The sequence below is a fragment of the Canis lupus genome, chromosome 34, assembly GCF_003254725.2.
Source record: "Canis lupus dingo isolate Sandy chromosome 34, ASM325472v2, whole genome shotgun sequence".
Classification (NCBI taxonomy): Eukaryota; Metazoa; Chordata; class Mammalia; order Carnivora; family Canidae; genus Canis; species Canis lupus.
This window is the reverse complement of record NC_064276.1, coordinates 26,204,825-26,219,264: the sequence shown is the minus strand read 5'-3', so window position 1 is coordinate 26,219,264 and position 14,440 is coordinate 26,204,825. Positions and strand designations below refer to the sequence as shown.

At 40.2% G+C, this 14,440-nt stretch overlaps 1 protein-coding gene across 1 annotated transcript in view; it reads left to right on the top strand.

Annotated features, from left to right (window-relative positions):
- LOC112645862 (uncharacterized) overlaps nucleotides 1–14,221 on the top strand; it is a 33,606-nt gene extending 19,385 nt beyond the window's left edge. The window contains exons 12-17 of the mRNA XM_025425403.3: nucleotides 1,153–1,287; nucleotides 4,033–4,171; nucleotides 7,054–7,107; nucleotides 7,375–7,455; nucleotides 10,290–10,559; nucleotides 12,734–14,221. Coding sequence (XP_025281188.1) covers nucleotides 1,153–1,287; nucleotides 4,033–4,171; nucleotides 7,054–7,107; nucleotides 7,375–7,455; nucleotides 10,290–10,559; nucleotides 12,734–12,753 — 699 coding nt within the window. The 3' untranslated portion in view covers nucleotides 12,754–14,221. The remainder of the gene's footprint in view (nucleotides 1–1,152; nucleotides 1,288–4,032; nucleotides 4,172–7,053; nucleotides 7,108–7,374; nucleotides 7,456–10,289; nucleotides 10,560–12,733) is intronic.
- Nucleotides 14,222–14,440: the final 219 nt, after the last annotated feature.

Below are 14,440 nucleotides of genomic sequence, written 5' to 3'. Positions count from 1 at the left end.
GATTGTTTTTAACTAAAAATAATCTTCATGCCAAAGTGGCCCATTTTGGGGTAGCCTGCCCCTGGCCCCCTACAACATCACACTACCTATTTCCGGTGTCTTTAGGCTGTAGTGTTTTGATAGCTTTAAACAGAAGTTATATCGATTACAATTGGCTATATATATTAATATTTAAAAACTGTGTTAAATAATAGGTTTTTAATTACTTTCAAAGAAAGTAAAATACGCTTCCTGTCTTCTCACTAAAGTTAATACTTTCAGTTGGGAAACTAGTCTTCAAAATGGTATACAAATAATCCCATGTAAAGTAGAATTAGCATGGGTTTGGAATTAAGTACCCTTATTTAATGAATTTTATATTTCTTAAAAGTAAATTCAGTTACTTAAAAGGGTATTATCTATACTTCCTGGGAAGCTGGGGTGAGGAGCCGATTATAGCAACAGATATGTAGAGGAGGACATCACTTGAACAATAGGGAGCATGGCATGGTTAAGGCAGGATGTGCTTCCTGTTGACACTGTATTTTTACACCTCCTTGGGTTGATTTTTTTCCTCTGTAGGAAAATGTCCTTGCACTTTGCATTCAGGAAACCCACATTTCATGTTCAGCTATACAGCTGCTTTACATGTGAAGCTGGGCCAAAATCTCCATTTGCCTCTTTGGGGCCTTTGAATCATGCACATAAAATCAGTGACCCCTCTGGGAATAGTTGTGAAATGAAAGGTGGAAACACAAATGAAAGGTTGAAACAAACTCTGGGTAAAACAGAACTGTGTACAATAAAATAAGTCGCTTTTTAGTCACATTATGGGCAGATAATCAATACAGATGTATAATGCTTCACTAATTTAATTTTCTGAGATCCTTTAGAAGCAAGCTTTAGGTGTCATGCAGAGTGTGTGTTGCTTTTGGCTGTAATTCTTGGGCAGAAAGATGTTTGGAGACCTAGGAGCCTGAAGCATGGGTCAAAGGTGCCTTATTAGCCCCTGTGGCATCTCTTTTTAGAGCACTGTGAAAGGTTTTTCCATTGATGTTATTCTGTATGAGGAAATGAAGATAATGCAGGGTGGCATGTGCATTGCTTGGACGCTTATGGTCCTTAGAGTTGTTGCTGATGCATTTCAAAGCCAAAACCTATTTCTACCTTTAGGATATTTCCAAGTCGGTAAAGCACTCCTCTAAGAAATTCATGAAAATTGACAAGCCTCCTGTTTGCCAGAAGTTATTGCAGAATGGGAAGAAATACAGACTGATCAGTGAACCAGAAGCTGAAATTACCCCAGAGGTATATGTTTTAAAAACCACTTGGAGTAGCAACAGGGATGTATGTTTCATAGAGTATTTTGAAGGTTTTAAAAGAATGAATTTTGTTTTCATTTTTAATTTATTTACAAGAAAGCAATTGTTTTGCTAAACTTGCAGCTTATTCCAAAGTGCTGTTGAGTTTCAGAATTAATCTGCCACCATTGCAGAAAGGGATCATTTAATCTTTTTCCCCTTAAAAAGGTTTTAAATTTTCTTGAGTTCCTTTTATTAAATACTTCAAACAATGCTAGCTTCAAAGGAATAAAAACCTTAACCTCTTAAGCTCTTCAGAGCACTGAAGGTTAATGGAAAAGAGTTGCTAACAAGGATATTGGCTTTTTTTTTTTTTTATTAGAAGCCATTTGAAAAATAGTTATGGGAACAAATTGTCACCAGATTTCAACTAGTCACTGTACACACTATGACATTTGTAAGTGATTTTGGTTTCCTGTAAATGACGAAGTTATTTTTAAAACTTATTTTCATTATGTGCTCTGAATGTGTGCTGTAGTTTATCTAACGAGACATCTGTGTGGAAATTCTTTTTGTACACCTCTTTTTTGTTTGTTTTATAGCTTGTGAGAGATTGAAAACATGTTTTGATTCCATTACATTAAAATATGAAGCAAGGGAGAGCTGATGGCAGAGGTATAATTTTATTATATCATCAAAGGCCTCATGCCCCGTAGAAGCAGTCAGGTTGATCAAACAGCTTTCCATACCTTCCTTTCCAGTTTCTAAGGGTTTCTTTCCACTTGGGTTTTCTCTTTTCTTCCTTCCTTCCTTCCTTCCTTCCTTCCTTCCTTCCTTCCTTCCTTCCTTCCTTCTTCTTCTTTTCTTTCTTTTCTTTCTTTCTTTTCTTTCTTTTCTTTCTTTCCTCACAAAAAGCCTCACAACAGTGAGGCTGAAGAGACTAATATACAAAGCAGGCAAGCAGGCTGCCCGGGTCCTACATCCAGGTGGTAGGAGAGCCTAGCCCTAAGCCCAGCCTCTCCTTGGCTCCTAATGACAGTCTTTCCACTGGGATCTGAGAGGTTAATTCTTAGCCATTGCGGGCTGATCAAGCCCTGGCGGGTGCTACCTAACAATGAACATTAGAAGCCAAGTGCAGTCTTGTCTGGGAGGTGGAATTAAATTTGAAGGGTTTGCTTAGGACAGTGTGGTTCTTGGCCTTTGCTGCAAAATGGAATTCCCAGGGGAGGTTTTAAAAAAGTCTGTGGCCTGGGTCCCACCTCCAGAGATACTGACTTAATTGGTCTGGAAGTGGCCTTGGCATTGGGTTTATTAAAGCTCCCAGGGTGACTGTAATGTGCTGCCAAGATTAAGAGCCACTAGGAGAGGGAATAATACACACTGAATGGATAATTCTGTCTAGGAAGGGACTGAGATGGTCCCCAGAGTTCTCACTTCTGCAAGATGATGATAGTGGGAGGGCTTTAAGTTGTCTAGTCCTGTCACCAATTGTGTACTCCCTCTTAACCAAATTTCTGGGCTAAGGGGGATAATCTCCCAGTATTGCCCTAATGATTGTATAAGGTAATGGTTTTGGGCTACTCTGAGAGTTGTGAAACTCTGCTAAAAAATCTAAGGTGTTCTTATTGATTTTATGCCATTAATGATTTGTTTAACTGACATTTCTCAAATGTGCCTAATACAAATGAGTCTGGGGTAAGAGTTAAAAAATGAGTAAGTCATGATATTTTCCCTCAAAAGATACCATTACAAAGAGAGACATACTATAGGCATGTCAAGAAATAATTTTAACATGTAATGTGGTATTACCATAGAGATGGGTGCAACGGGTATCCAGGAAGGGTTTCTATATGGTAACATTTGTTCTGGATTTGAAGGGAGAGGGTTTCACCAGGAGACACAGCCCTCCTGGAAGAGAGAGCTGTAAGTGTGTAAGTGAGGTGATGGGGATGTGCTGCTGGGCTCAGGGCACCAGATAAATGGGAGTGGTAAATGGGATTGCAGAGGGCTTTGGGGGAGAGAGATCTTTGGCTTTGCAAGAGTATTGGTTTTTAAAGGTGATGCCCAGTGCAGTTCAATGATTTTTTTTTTTTTTTTTTTTTTTTTTTAAGGAGATTTCTCCCTCCAGGCTTGCTAGCCAGTCTGGAGAAGAACAGAGGAAGGCATGGGACGGTCTCTGTAGTGGTTAAATGTAGTGGTTGAGTCAGGACGTGTGATGCGAATTCAGTTCTCCCATTTCCCAGATGTGAATTTGGGCAAGTTAGTTAGCTTCTCTGAGATTCTTTATTCATGAAATATCAATGAAAGGATTTATTGGGGGCAAAGTCGTGGTCAATGAGGCAATGTGAACAAAACACACAATGTAGTCCTGTAAATGTCTTGAATCAGTTCTAGGTTGTGGAATGATCGAAGTGAAAGATGGTGAGGAAGTTTAAAATCACTTACAATAGGGTGATTAGTTTGGGAACACAAAACAGTGAACAAAGAAAGGGCTGAAAAGTCATGCTTTAAAAAAATAGGGCCAAGGTATTGGAAGCCTCAACAAAGGAGAAAAGAAGGTCAGAGTAAAGAGGGACTTAAGAAGCCAGAGAAAAAGAGGGTCTGTGATTAAGGAATGGGATTTCCAGCATCAGAATTTCAGTGAGCATTCACGTCAGCACTGACCCTTCTATTATTCTTTATTTGACATTTCATGTTGTCAACTATTGCAGCTTTTATTAAAAAAAAAAATCACTTTTTTTTTTTTTTAAAGGAAATTGAATTTGTTGATGGTTCACTTTTAAAATTGAAAAGTTACATTGAAGTGTATTTGGAGCAACCAGTGGAGTTTAAATTACTTTTGGTCGAAACGGATTCTGAGGAAATTGTATGGAATGCAAAACTGAGAGAATGTAAGTGTTTTGTGTCTTGAATGAAAACTCTGATTTGTGGGGTGGTCGGGGTAGAAAAACAAGTAGAGTGATTGTTTGTTCTGTTACCATAACATCTAGAAATCTGATTAAGAGACACAAAGACCCTCTTGAGGCTCTGGTTATCAGGCACTCATGTCCAGACCCCTTGGTCAGGGGGTAGTTCTGCGAGTGTGTGGAAGCTTCAGGTAGTAGGTGGGCTTAGCCAATAGAAGATCCCCTCTCCCCTTACCATTCTAACGTTTGGATCTCAGATATTTCAATGTGGATTAGGGGTGTCCTGACAAAGTCTGTTCCAGGACCTGGATGTACGTCTGCATTTTGGCAGATTACCTGTCTCATTTGCCTCAGCCTGCCTATTTGACCTGCAACTGGCAGCTCCTGCTCTGTGTGATCACAGCTCTGGTATAGGAACACATTCCTCTTGTTTAAGAGTCTGGCGCTGGGAAGTCCTCTGGCAACCACCTCTTTAACATCCTCTCCTGCCCTGGGAGGAGTTGGAGAGGGCTGCTGCTGGAAGAGGGGAGAGGCAGTGAAGGGACACCCTGTAGCTGCCCCTGGCTGCTTCCTCAGGCAGGTCTGAGCTTGACCTCCAATTCTCTTGGAAGGAAGTTATTAAAACAACAGAAATGTGTATAGTGAACACATTTTGGAGTTGGGAGTGAGGTCCTATGGGTTCTAGTTCTAGCCCTAGAACTACTCTACGTGGGAGTGTGGCAAGTCTCTCAACCTATTTGTGGCTGCTATGTCCTCAGCTGCAAATGGCACTGAGGTTCCTCCTGCCAATGCCACGTCTGTAGTAGAAATTATTTTTGCATCATTTGCATTTTTAAAAAATTTATTTATTCATGCGAGACACAGAGAGAGGCAGAGACATAGGTAGAGGGAGGAGCAGGCTTCCTGCAAGGAGCCTTAATGTGGGACTCATTCCAGGACCCTAGGATCATGACCTGAGCCAAAGGCAGCCTCTCAACAACTGAGCCACCCAGGTGCCCCACATCATTTGCATTTTGAATTATAATGCCTTAACTCTTTCCTGGTATTATACATAATCCAGTATCATTCCAAAAAAGAGAAGGAGTTGGAATGCCTGGGTGGCTCAGTGGTTGAGCATTTGCCTTCAGCTCAGGGCATGATCCCAGGGTCCTGGGATCGAGTCCCATGTCAGGAACAACATTTGAGCCCATTTTCAGCTAGTTTCTTTTGTTTCCATTGGGTTATGTATAGACAAATGAATTTGGTAATTGCTAAAGACATAGAATGAGTGCTGTGTGCTGGTCATACATTTATGTCTTTCCAACATATAGATGGCTGTCTGTTAGAGTCTGCATTTTTTTTTTAAAGATTTTATTTATTTATTCATGAGAGAGAGAGAGAGAGAGAGGCAGAGACACAAGCAGAGGGAGAAGCAGGCTCCATGCAGGGAGCCCGACGTGGGACTCGATCCCAGGTCTCCAGGATTAGGCCCTGGGCTGAAGGCGGCGCTAAACCGCTGAGCCACCTGGGCTGCCTGAGTCTGCATTTTCTGTCGTGTCTTTATACTTTATTTTATTTTATTTTAAATTTATGATAGTCACACAGAGAAAGAGAGAGAGGCAGAGACACAGGCAGAGGGAGAAACAGGCTCCATGCACCGGGAGCCCGACGTGGGATTCGATCCTGGGTCTCCAGGATCGCGCCCTGGGCCAAAGGCAGGCACTAAACCACTGCGCCACCCAGGGATCCCATGTCTTTATACTTTAGCTGTGAAACCCGATTTACGCATTTTGGAATTCTCAGTCTTTGCTTAAGTATGAGCCTTTTCAGGTAGATGAGATTGATTCTTATTCTCAGTATTATACTCTTGAGTTACAGGCCCTTTTATCTGAGCTAAAATTTATTTACCTGTAAATAGTTGGGACTGTGTGTCAATGATTGTGTTGTTTTTCTTGGTATTCATTCTTTGTTCAAGTAAATAAACGTGAAAAACGTTACTTTTTGGTCAGATGATGCCAATGTAATAGAGGTATGTAACCTGTAGCGATCTGAATAACATATTATCTGGACTAAGTTGCTTGGTCATTTTATTTTATTTTATTTTATTTTATTTTATTTATTTATTTATTTATTTATTTATTTATTTATTTATTTATTTATTTATTTATTTTTGCTTGGTCATTTTAAAGACCACTTTATAAGACCTCTTATGTTTGGTTTTTAAAAACATATTTAATAATACCCTGCCTTAAAAGATGTTTCTGGTCTCCATTGTTTTGAGGAGGAGAGGGGCTAAACTAATGGTTAATTGAGATTGCTTATTACTATGAAGTCATCTTCACTATAGGGACCTATAGAAGGCCTGCGTGAGGCATAGACACCTCACAGAACAGGGATTGCATTTCAGACCGGGAAGGTGGTGTAGAATCGCAATGATGCGTTCAGAAAGAACTCCTCAAGTACAGTATTCCCAAAGTACAGAATGATAATATATGAGATCGTTTTAGATAGAGTATACATAAATACATTCAAAAGAAAACAATGTTTATCTTTCTGACTTCCTTATCCATAGAGCAAGTGAGACCAGTGTTCTCTTTACAGTGGTTAGAGATATAAAGAAATACTGAATAATAACATTTCACCTGGCATATGGGTTTGGCAAGAATCGGGATAGTTGTATGCAGATGACTTGAGTCTGGGAAACACTTGACTTGTAGGACCTGCGATCTCAAAAATAGGTGCATTGGCGTACATACCAAGTTAAAACCCCAAATTCATATTTGAACTTCAGAGAGATTTCCAAGACTCTAGAGCTTCATATACTTTCATAAATTGATTTAAATCAAATTTTGTACTATTTCCAATTGATGCTTATTACACTTTAACAGGTGACTGGGTTCAGCATGATCAGAATCAAAACATTTCGAAAAGCAGCACAAGTGGTAAGTGCTGGATAACTGGACATTGAACGAGTTTTAATCTATTCTTTTATTCCTTCTATCTGCTAGAATTTTTCTTTTGCTGGGCAAATGTATCATTAAAGATCTGCTAAGTGTTCTGTAATTCTCTTAATCATCCAGAAAACCTTTGAATTCATTTTCAATTTCTTTGTACCCGAATGATGTTTACTTTAAAAATCCTCATTAAAGGTAGGTGGAAAATAAGAAATAGAAGGGTAAGCCAATTTGTTGATATTTTTGTTTTTAAAGGTAACAGGCGGCGAAAAATGACCAGCAGCTTACCTGATGAGGACGTTTATGACAAGAGAATGAAGCAGGTTGACACTTCAGGTGTGTAAAAGTGTCATCAGTGGCTTTACATTATTTTCCCTGGTTTCCCCTTTGATTGTCATCCAAGCCCATGCTGTTGGGTCAGACTTCCGGAGCTGCATCCCAGGTGTGCCTGCCCTCCTGGGTACCTTCTCCCTGTGTGCCAGCTCCTCAGGCCCCGGATGAGGGTCCTCCTTGGTCGGCCTCACCCTTTTCCCAGCTAGAGCCCCCACTCCACCTCTTCACTCAGTCTAAATAGAATGAGGCACCAGGGTGAGCTCCCATTAAGCATGTAAGGGTAGGGGCCATGAACCATCCATCTTTACGTTTCCTGTAGCAATGAGTGTGGAGCTTTTTAGGTCAGTGATGACATAAAATGATGTCAATGATGATAGCTTTAATGAATGTCAGTTGAATGAATGAAATAGTAAATGTCTATGTATGCATTCATTGGCTTCACGGTTACCAGCTGCATCTGGGGTAAAGAGCTCCAGCTCAATTATTGGAGGCAGGTCTCAGTTTCTTCCAATTAAATGGCAGAGACCAAGGCTTGATAGTTGTGAAAATACAAGAAGAGATTTAAAATGCTTCACAGCAGTACTCCAAGGAACCAGAAGATGGAGTCTCTAGCTCAAAATCCCAGTCTAACCAGAATTTACAAACCTAAGTTTAAAAACAGACTCAAATTATATGAGAGTCGAGGCCTTAAGACTTCAGGGGCCTCAACTTCCTAAATTAACTGCTTCATCAAAATACCTTTTCTTTTCCTATTATTATAAGGTACGAATCTCTGAAAGCGGATAAACTCTATAAAGGGAAGCAAGATACTCTTCTACTTTCTAGAACAGGAGACTGTGAGGATGACGTGGATGATTTTACTGTACATCACTATAGAAATGGTTATTGTTATTTTTTGTTAAGTAAACATCGAAATAAGTGAGGCTCTAGAATTATTTTAAAAACCAAACTAAATTGGAATACGTTTTTTCTAGTTTTATTGAGACATAATTGACAAATAAAATTGTGTGTATTTACAGCGTACAGTGTGATGATTTGATATACATATGCATTGTAAAATATTTACCAATCAAGTTAATTAACATATCCATCATCTCACTTTTTTTTTTTTTTTTGGTGGTGACAGTACAGAGGATGTACTCTCAGCAAATTTCAAGTATATAATACAGTATTGTTAACTCTAGTCATCGTGCTATTCATTAGATCCTCAGACCTTATTCATCTAATAACTGGTACACACTTTTATATTACAGTGATACATAGGAAAAGTTTTTGTTGTCACATGCAGTTACTTTTGGCTATTTAAAATGAGCTCCAATATCAAGTAGCTAGAAATAGGATTAAAATTATTAAATGCTACCTAGAAAGATTAAGGCTTTCCAGCCTTTTTTTGGAGTTGACAGTATGGTATCTAAATAAATTAATAAGGATTTACTGTTGTTTAGGTATTTCTACAACATTCTTTGAGATACTGAGTCACCATGGTCCTGGTGGTTTTGGACTCACTCCATCAGTGTGATGCTTTTTAAATATGCTCACCTCTCAGGCTCAGTAGACTCACCTGGAGATCGTGTTAAAGTTTAGGTTCAGAATCAGAAACAGTAGATTTGAGGATGGTCCTGAGAACTTGTATTTTCCCTAGGTTCCCTGTGCAGATTTCATTGCAGCAGCAGTTGGGAGAGCTAGGAGCATGCACCACGTCTCGAGGAGCCACTAGAGGGCGCAGGCCATTGCTTAGACCCATTCTTCAATCTAGAAGGTTAGGGATCTGTGAGGTGGGGAAGGGTCCCAGGACAAAGGTTAGATTCATAGTAGTAAATTGTCAGTTATAGATGAGCCAGAGGCATCGTGGTCCTGGAGGGAAGGGCAGAAAGTACTCCACCTCTCACTCCCTTCTAATTTCACCTCTATTATCTGTAGTGCCTTTATGATCCTTCACTGAATCTAGAGGACCCCTGAGTTTTGCCACACTGTTGCACAACCAACTAAAAAACATGAAAAGAGGGGCACCTTGGTGGCTCAGCGATTGAGCATCTGCCTTTGGCTCAGGGCATGATCCCAGGATCCTGGGATTGAGTCCTGCATCAGGCTCCCTGCAGGGAGCCTGCTTCCCCCTCTGCCTATGTCTCTGCCTCCCTCCTTGTGTCTCTCACGAACAAATAAAAAAAAATCTTTAAAAAAAAAAAAAAACATGAAAAGAGAAAATCTAGCTTAGTGATAGGGCTAATATTTTTCATGGAGCTGAAGGTTTAACAGTGGCAAATACATGTTCCTCCAAGATTATGATGCTGTTTCTTAAGAGATCAACAGATATTACAGATACCACCTCATGACTTTTCTGTGGGTGCCGTTTTTCCCCTAATGCCAGGAGATGGCATAATGGAGATTGCAAGTCAGATGTCTTGCTGCCCGCTTTAGTGGCCCTTAAGGTAGCATCTCTATGTGGCACTAACATTCAAATAAAGACACAGAGCTGGGCAAGGGTGTAACTATATTTTTATTTTTGAGCCATATAAATTATTTTCGGTGTCTGATTTTTTTTATTCCAACCCAGTTTGTGCCACTTTGTAAAAGTCTCACTCCCTGAATTACTGAATTACCATTGTGAACATTATTCCCTGGTTTAATGTTATTACACGAAATAGTTTCCCTCAGTCCTTATAATAGTTTGGAAAGCAGGGGGTTTTTGACACTCAAATGTATTTTAAAGGCAGCTTATGTTACAAATCATGAAGTCCTCCTTTATATAAGGTGAATACATTTTCATTATAATTTGTTATAAGTGATTGAAGTGTTGAGAAGAACTTCTCAGCAGAAGACTTCTGTTTTGCTTTTAGATGGAGCGAAGACCAGGACCCTGTTAACAGACACACAGTTGATTACCCTTGCTGCGAAGCTGGGGAAGGAGTGGATAAAAATTGCGATTGCCAACCTGGAGTTGGAGATTAGCGATATTGATGCTATCCGGGAGAAGAAAGAAGATGTTACGATCTGTAACTTTAGGATGCTGAAGAAGTGGCAAGAAAAGGAGCAGAGTAATGCCACAGCCGAGAATTTATACAACTGCTTGAAAAACATTTCTGTTGAAGTCCAAGATGTGCTCAAAGGTGAGCTGGAAATTATCTTAGTTGTTTACTTGGAATCAAGCTGTGTCTTTGCACGTAGCAAGTTTCTACCATAGAATGTGCTGCTTGCTTATTCGTGAGCTTGGGTTCAGAGAATTACAGAAGTGTGTAGGGTAAGCATGTGGACTGCCATAATCTAAGTAAAGATGATTTGTGCGTTGGGTCAGAAGAACGGTTCAAATCCCGTCTCAAATGCTGGCTGGCTTTGTGACTAAGCAAATTCTCAACCTAACTTTAAGACTGTCTGTTCCTATCTGGCAAATGGGTGCAAAAACCCTTCTGTCCTGGGTTTATTGTGGGAATGAAAAAAAGATCACGCATGGACAGCTCCAGGTATTTAGCTCCCTAAGGGGTGGCCAAGAATGTTTCATTGTGGTTCTTGAGACCTTCAGCCTTCTAAGGCCTGGTGGCCTGGAGCGGTGCTGGGGGAGGCCACTGGGTGGCACCAGTGAACCTCGAGTAGCAGAGAAGAGAAGTGGAAAAGCAGAGCCCAGAGGAGGGCTAAAGTTTCTAATCCTAATCCAGAAAACTCTACAGCTCCTTCCTTTGTCTTAAACACTTCTTTTTTTTTTTTTTTTTTTAATTTTTTAAATTTATTTATGATAGTCACACAGAGAGAGAGAGGCAGAGACACAGGCAGAGAGAGAAGCAGGCTCCATGCACCGGGAGCCTGACGTGGGACCCAATCCCGGGTCTCCAGGATCGCGCCCTGGGCCAAAGGCAGGCGCTAAACCGCTGCACCACCCAGGGATCCCTTAAACACTTCTTTTTTGTGTGTGCGGCTTGATTTGGCACACTGGTCAAACCAGTTCAAGACTTCATAATGTATTGTTACCATAGTTGACAAATGTAGCGTCACTTCCCCAAGGCTGCAGGGAGAGGGTTTTATTGGAATTCTGTTTCAACTTTTTATTCCAAAAAGAATGTAAAAAAATGTAAATGCCCCATAAGTTTGTTTGAAGAGTAAAATCATTCTGTGATCTGTCAGGATGCTTTGAGATACTGTGGGCATATTTCCCCCATAGATTTTGGATGCAGAAACCTTAAGCAAATAGGATTATCTAGTTTCAGTGCCAAATTTTTCATTCACGCTCCTGGATATGTTGAAATTTTGTAAATCACTGAGGCCCACGTGTGGAAATCTGCTTATTTGCATATAGGCGCCTCTGCCTGTTGTCAGCTATGGCCTCTGTGCTGTCATAATCACAGCCTCTTCCATCAGAGTAAGCCTTGAAAAGTCTCTCTCACAAACTACAGTGGGCTATTGTTTTGTTTTTTTGTTTGTGTCTGCTCCTGATCTCAGGAGACGCTTGACTTGTTGCTACATTATTATTATTATTATTATTATTATTATTATTATTATTATTTTAAGATTTTATTTATTTACTCATAGAGACAGAGAGAGAGAGGCAGAGACACAGGCAGAGGGAGAAGCAGGCTCCATGCAGAGAGCCTGATGTGGGACTCGATCCAGGGTCTCCAGGATCACGCCCTGGGCTGCAGGCCGCGCTAAACCGCTGCGCCACCGGGGCTACCCCGTTGCTACATTAGAACCATAAATGGGTCTGTGAGATCTTTTTGGCGCTGAAAGAGATAATAAAAACCAGCGTATTAGTCCAATTCCCTCATTAAACAGGAAAACAAAACTCTTCTGAGTTAAAAACAAACAAGCAAAAAAAAAAAATCAAAATTTGCCAATATTCTGTGCCTTTGTGTGGCTGGGATATCCAGTTAGTTGGTGCAATTTTGTATTTCTATCAGGATATTTTAGTATATCTTTTTTTTTTTTTTTTTACTATTTTTTTTTCTTTATTTATTTATGATAGTCACAGAGAGAGAGAAAGAGAGGCAGAGACACAGGTAGAGGGAGAAGCAGGCTCCACGCACCGGGAGCCCGACGTGGGATTCGATCCCGGGTCTCCAGGATCGCGCCCTGGGCCAAAGGCAGGCGCTAAACCGCTGCGCCACCCAGGGATCCCTATTTCAGTATATCTTGTAACCACAGTCTTGAAATTGCAGTGGCTTGTCTTCAGCTCAGGAAAACCCAGCCATTGCAGATCTTTTTTGAAATGGCCAAGTGATTTGCTCTAAAAGCATGCGCCCTCCCCCACCCCAACAGTGAATCCCTGAATTTGTTCGATTCTTTCTTTTGTTAGGTTTCTTACAGGAAAGGTGAAGTTTGGAAGATGAACTGAAAAAGGAAGCCTCAGGAGCTTTCATCTGCAAGAGACCACTTCATCTGGTAATTGGGTATGGACTTGATGAGACCTTGAATTTACAGTCTGGAGGCAACTCCTTTCACACAGGCAGCCACTCTGTAGCTCACATTATTCAGGGGCACAGAAAATGTAAAATACTTGGAAAACTTAAGGAAGGAGAAAAACCTCTATAACATCAAGATCTTTTTTTTTTTTTTTTAACACCTCCTGCTCACACCATCCTGCCCTGCTTCCCCATTCAACATCTATCCAAAGGTGCTTCCAATGGCTCCACTCAGTCAGGTGAGAAATGCGGTAACATTCCTTTTGGAGTCTGTGAACTATGAAATTCCTATCAAGTTTTCGAAACCTTTTTAGCAATTAAGTGGTAGTATGCTTAAACTTGCACTAATTTAGTTGGGCTTTTTTTCACAGTGACGTTAATAATGAGGAAAGATTCTTGTTCTTTTAGCCTCTTCTCAGACAGACGCACAGGTCTCTGGGTACAATATATCTTCTTAGGTGGGATGGTTTCCATAGTTCACATCACCTTCCCGTCTGGCCAGTGGTTTGTCAAACTGGAGAACCAGTCATGTTACCTGGTCCTAGAGTGATGAGAAAGGAATGTAATCCTGTCCCTATCACATGTTGGGGTGCACACTCAGAAGCGATCTTATCTCACATGGCGAAGTTCAACCGGATGGATGGTTGGGGAGTCCTTGCAGATTTCATCAACCTTCCAAAATCACAAAGGCAAGCACTACATTTCTTGACTTTCACCCTGGGATCATTTACTTTCTGGGGGGAAAAGAATGCCACTCAGAAATAGCCATAGCAGGACCAAGGGAAGATTGTCTTGTCTTCTTGAAGAAGACCTGCCCCAGGGAATAATGAGCCACATTGGCTCTTGTTAATTGGTGAAAAAAAATTTTTTTTTTGGTATGTATAGATATTGTCGCTCTCCCAGAATCATGTGTGTGGTGATTAACATTTTGGATATGTTTTGTTAACTTATTCGAAGAAACTATAAATTACCATTAGTCTTCTGTAATAATTAGCTGGAGAATAAGATAAATCTCAATGAATTAATCAAAGAAGTACACTTTAACTATTGTTTTGCCTGTGAAGAACAAATTTACTTTATAAGGAAGAACTTATTTTTAATTGTCAGGGATCCTGTGGAATTCAAATCAGTGTCACTTTATGAGTTTGTTTTTTTTTAATTGTACTATATTTTAGGAAACACAAGGGGTTTTAACATTCAGGAATGTAAAATACTTTATTAAAGGACTTGAATTTTTAAATGTTTATTATTTTTTATAAGTTGTTTTCTGAAGAAAAGCATGATCTCAGAGGTGCTTTGGATGTAAGCTGGTTTCCTAACATTTTCAACCTTTTTCATACTATAGATGAAGGGAAGCAAAATAAATCTGCATTTGTATAGTACTAATGTGTCTGCTTTGTATTATTATTTACTTACAAATTATTTTTGAAAGCATCATATTTCTTAATCGCTGTTGTCTTGGCTGTTTGGGCATTAGTTGGTTTTGTAGCCAGTTCTCCAGTTCTTGGACTGGGGCAGTATAAAGCAGGGGGAGCTGGTTCACCCAGGAGTTTGCAGAGACTCAGACGAACCTGCACGTCCCCTTAACTGTCCTCACTCCA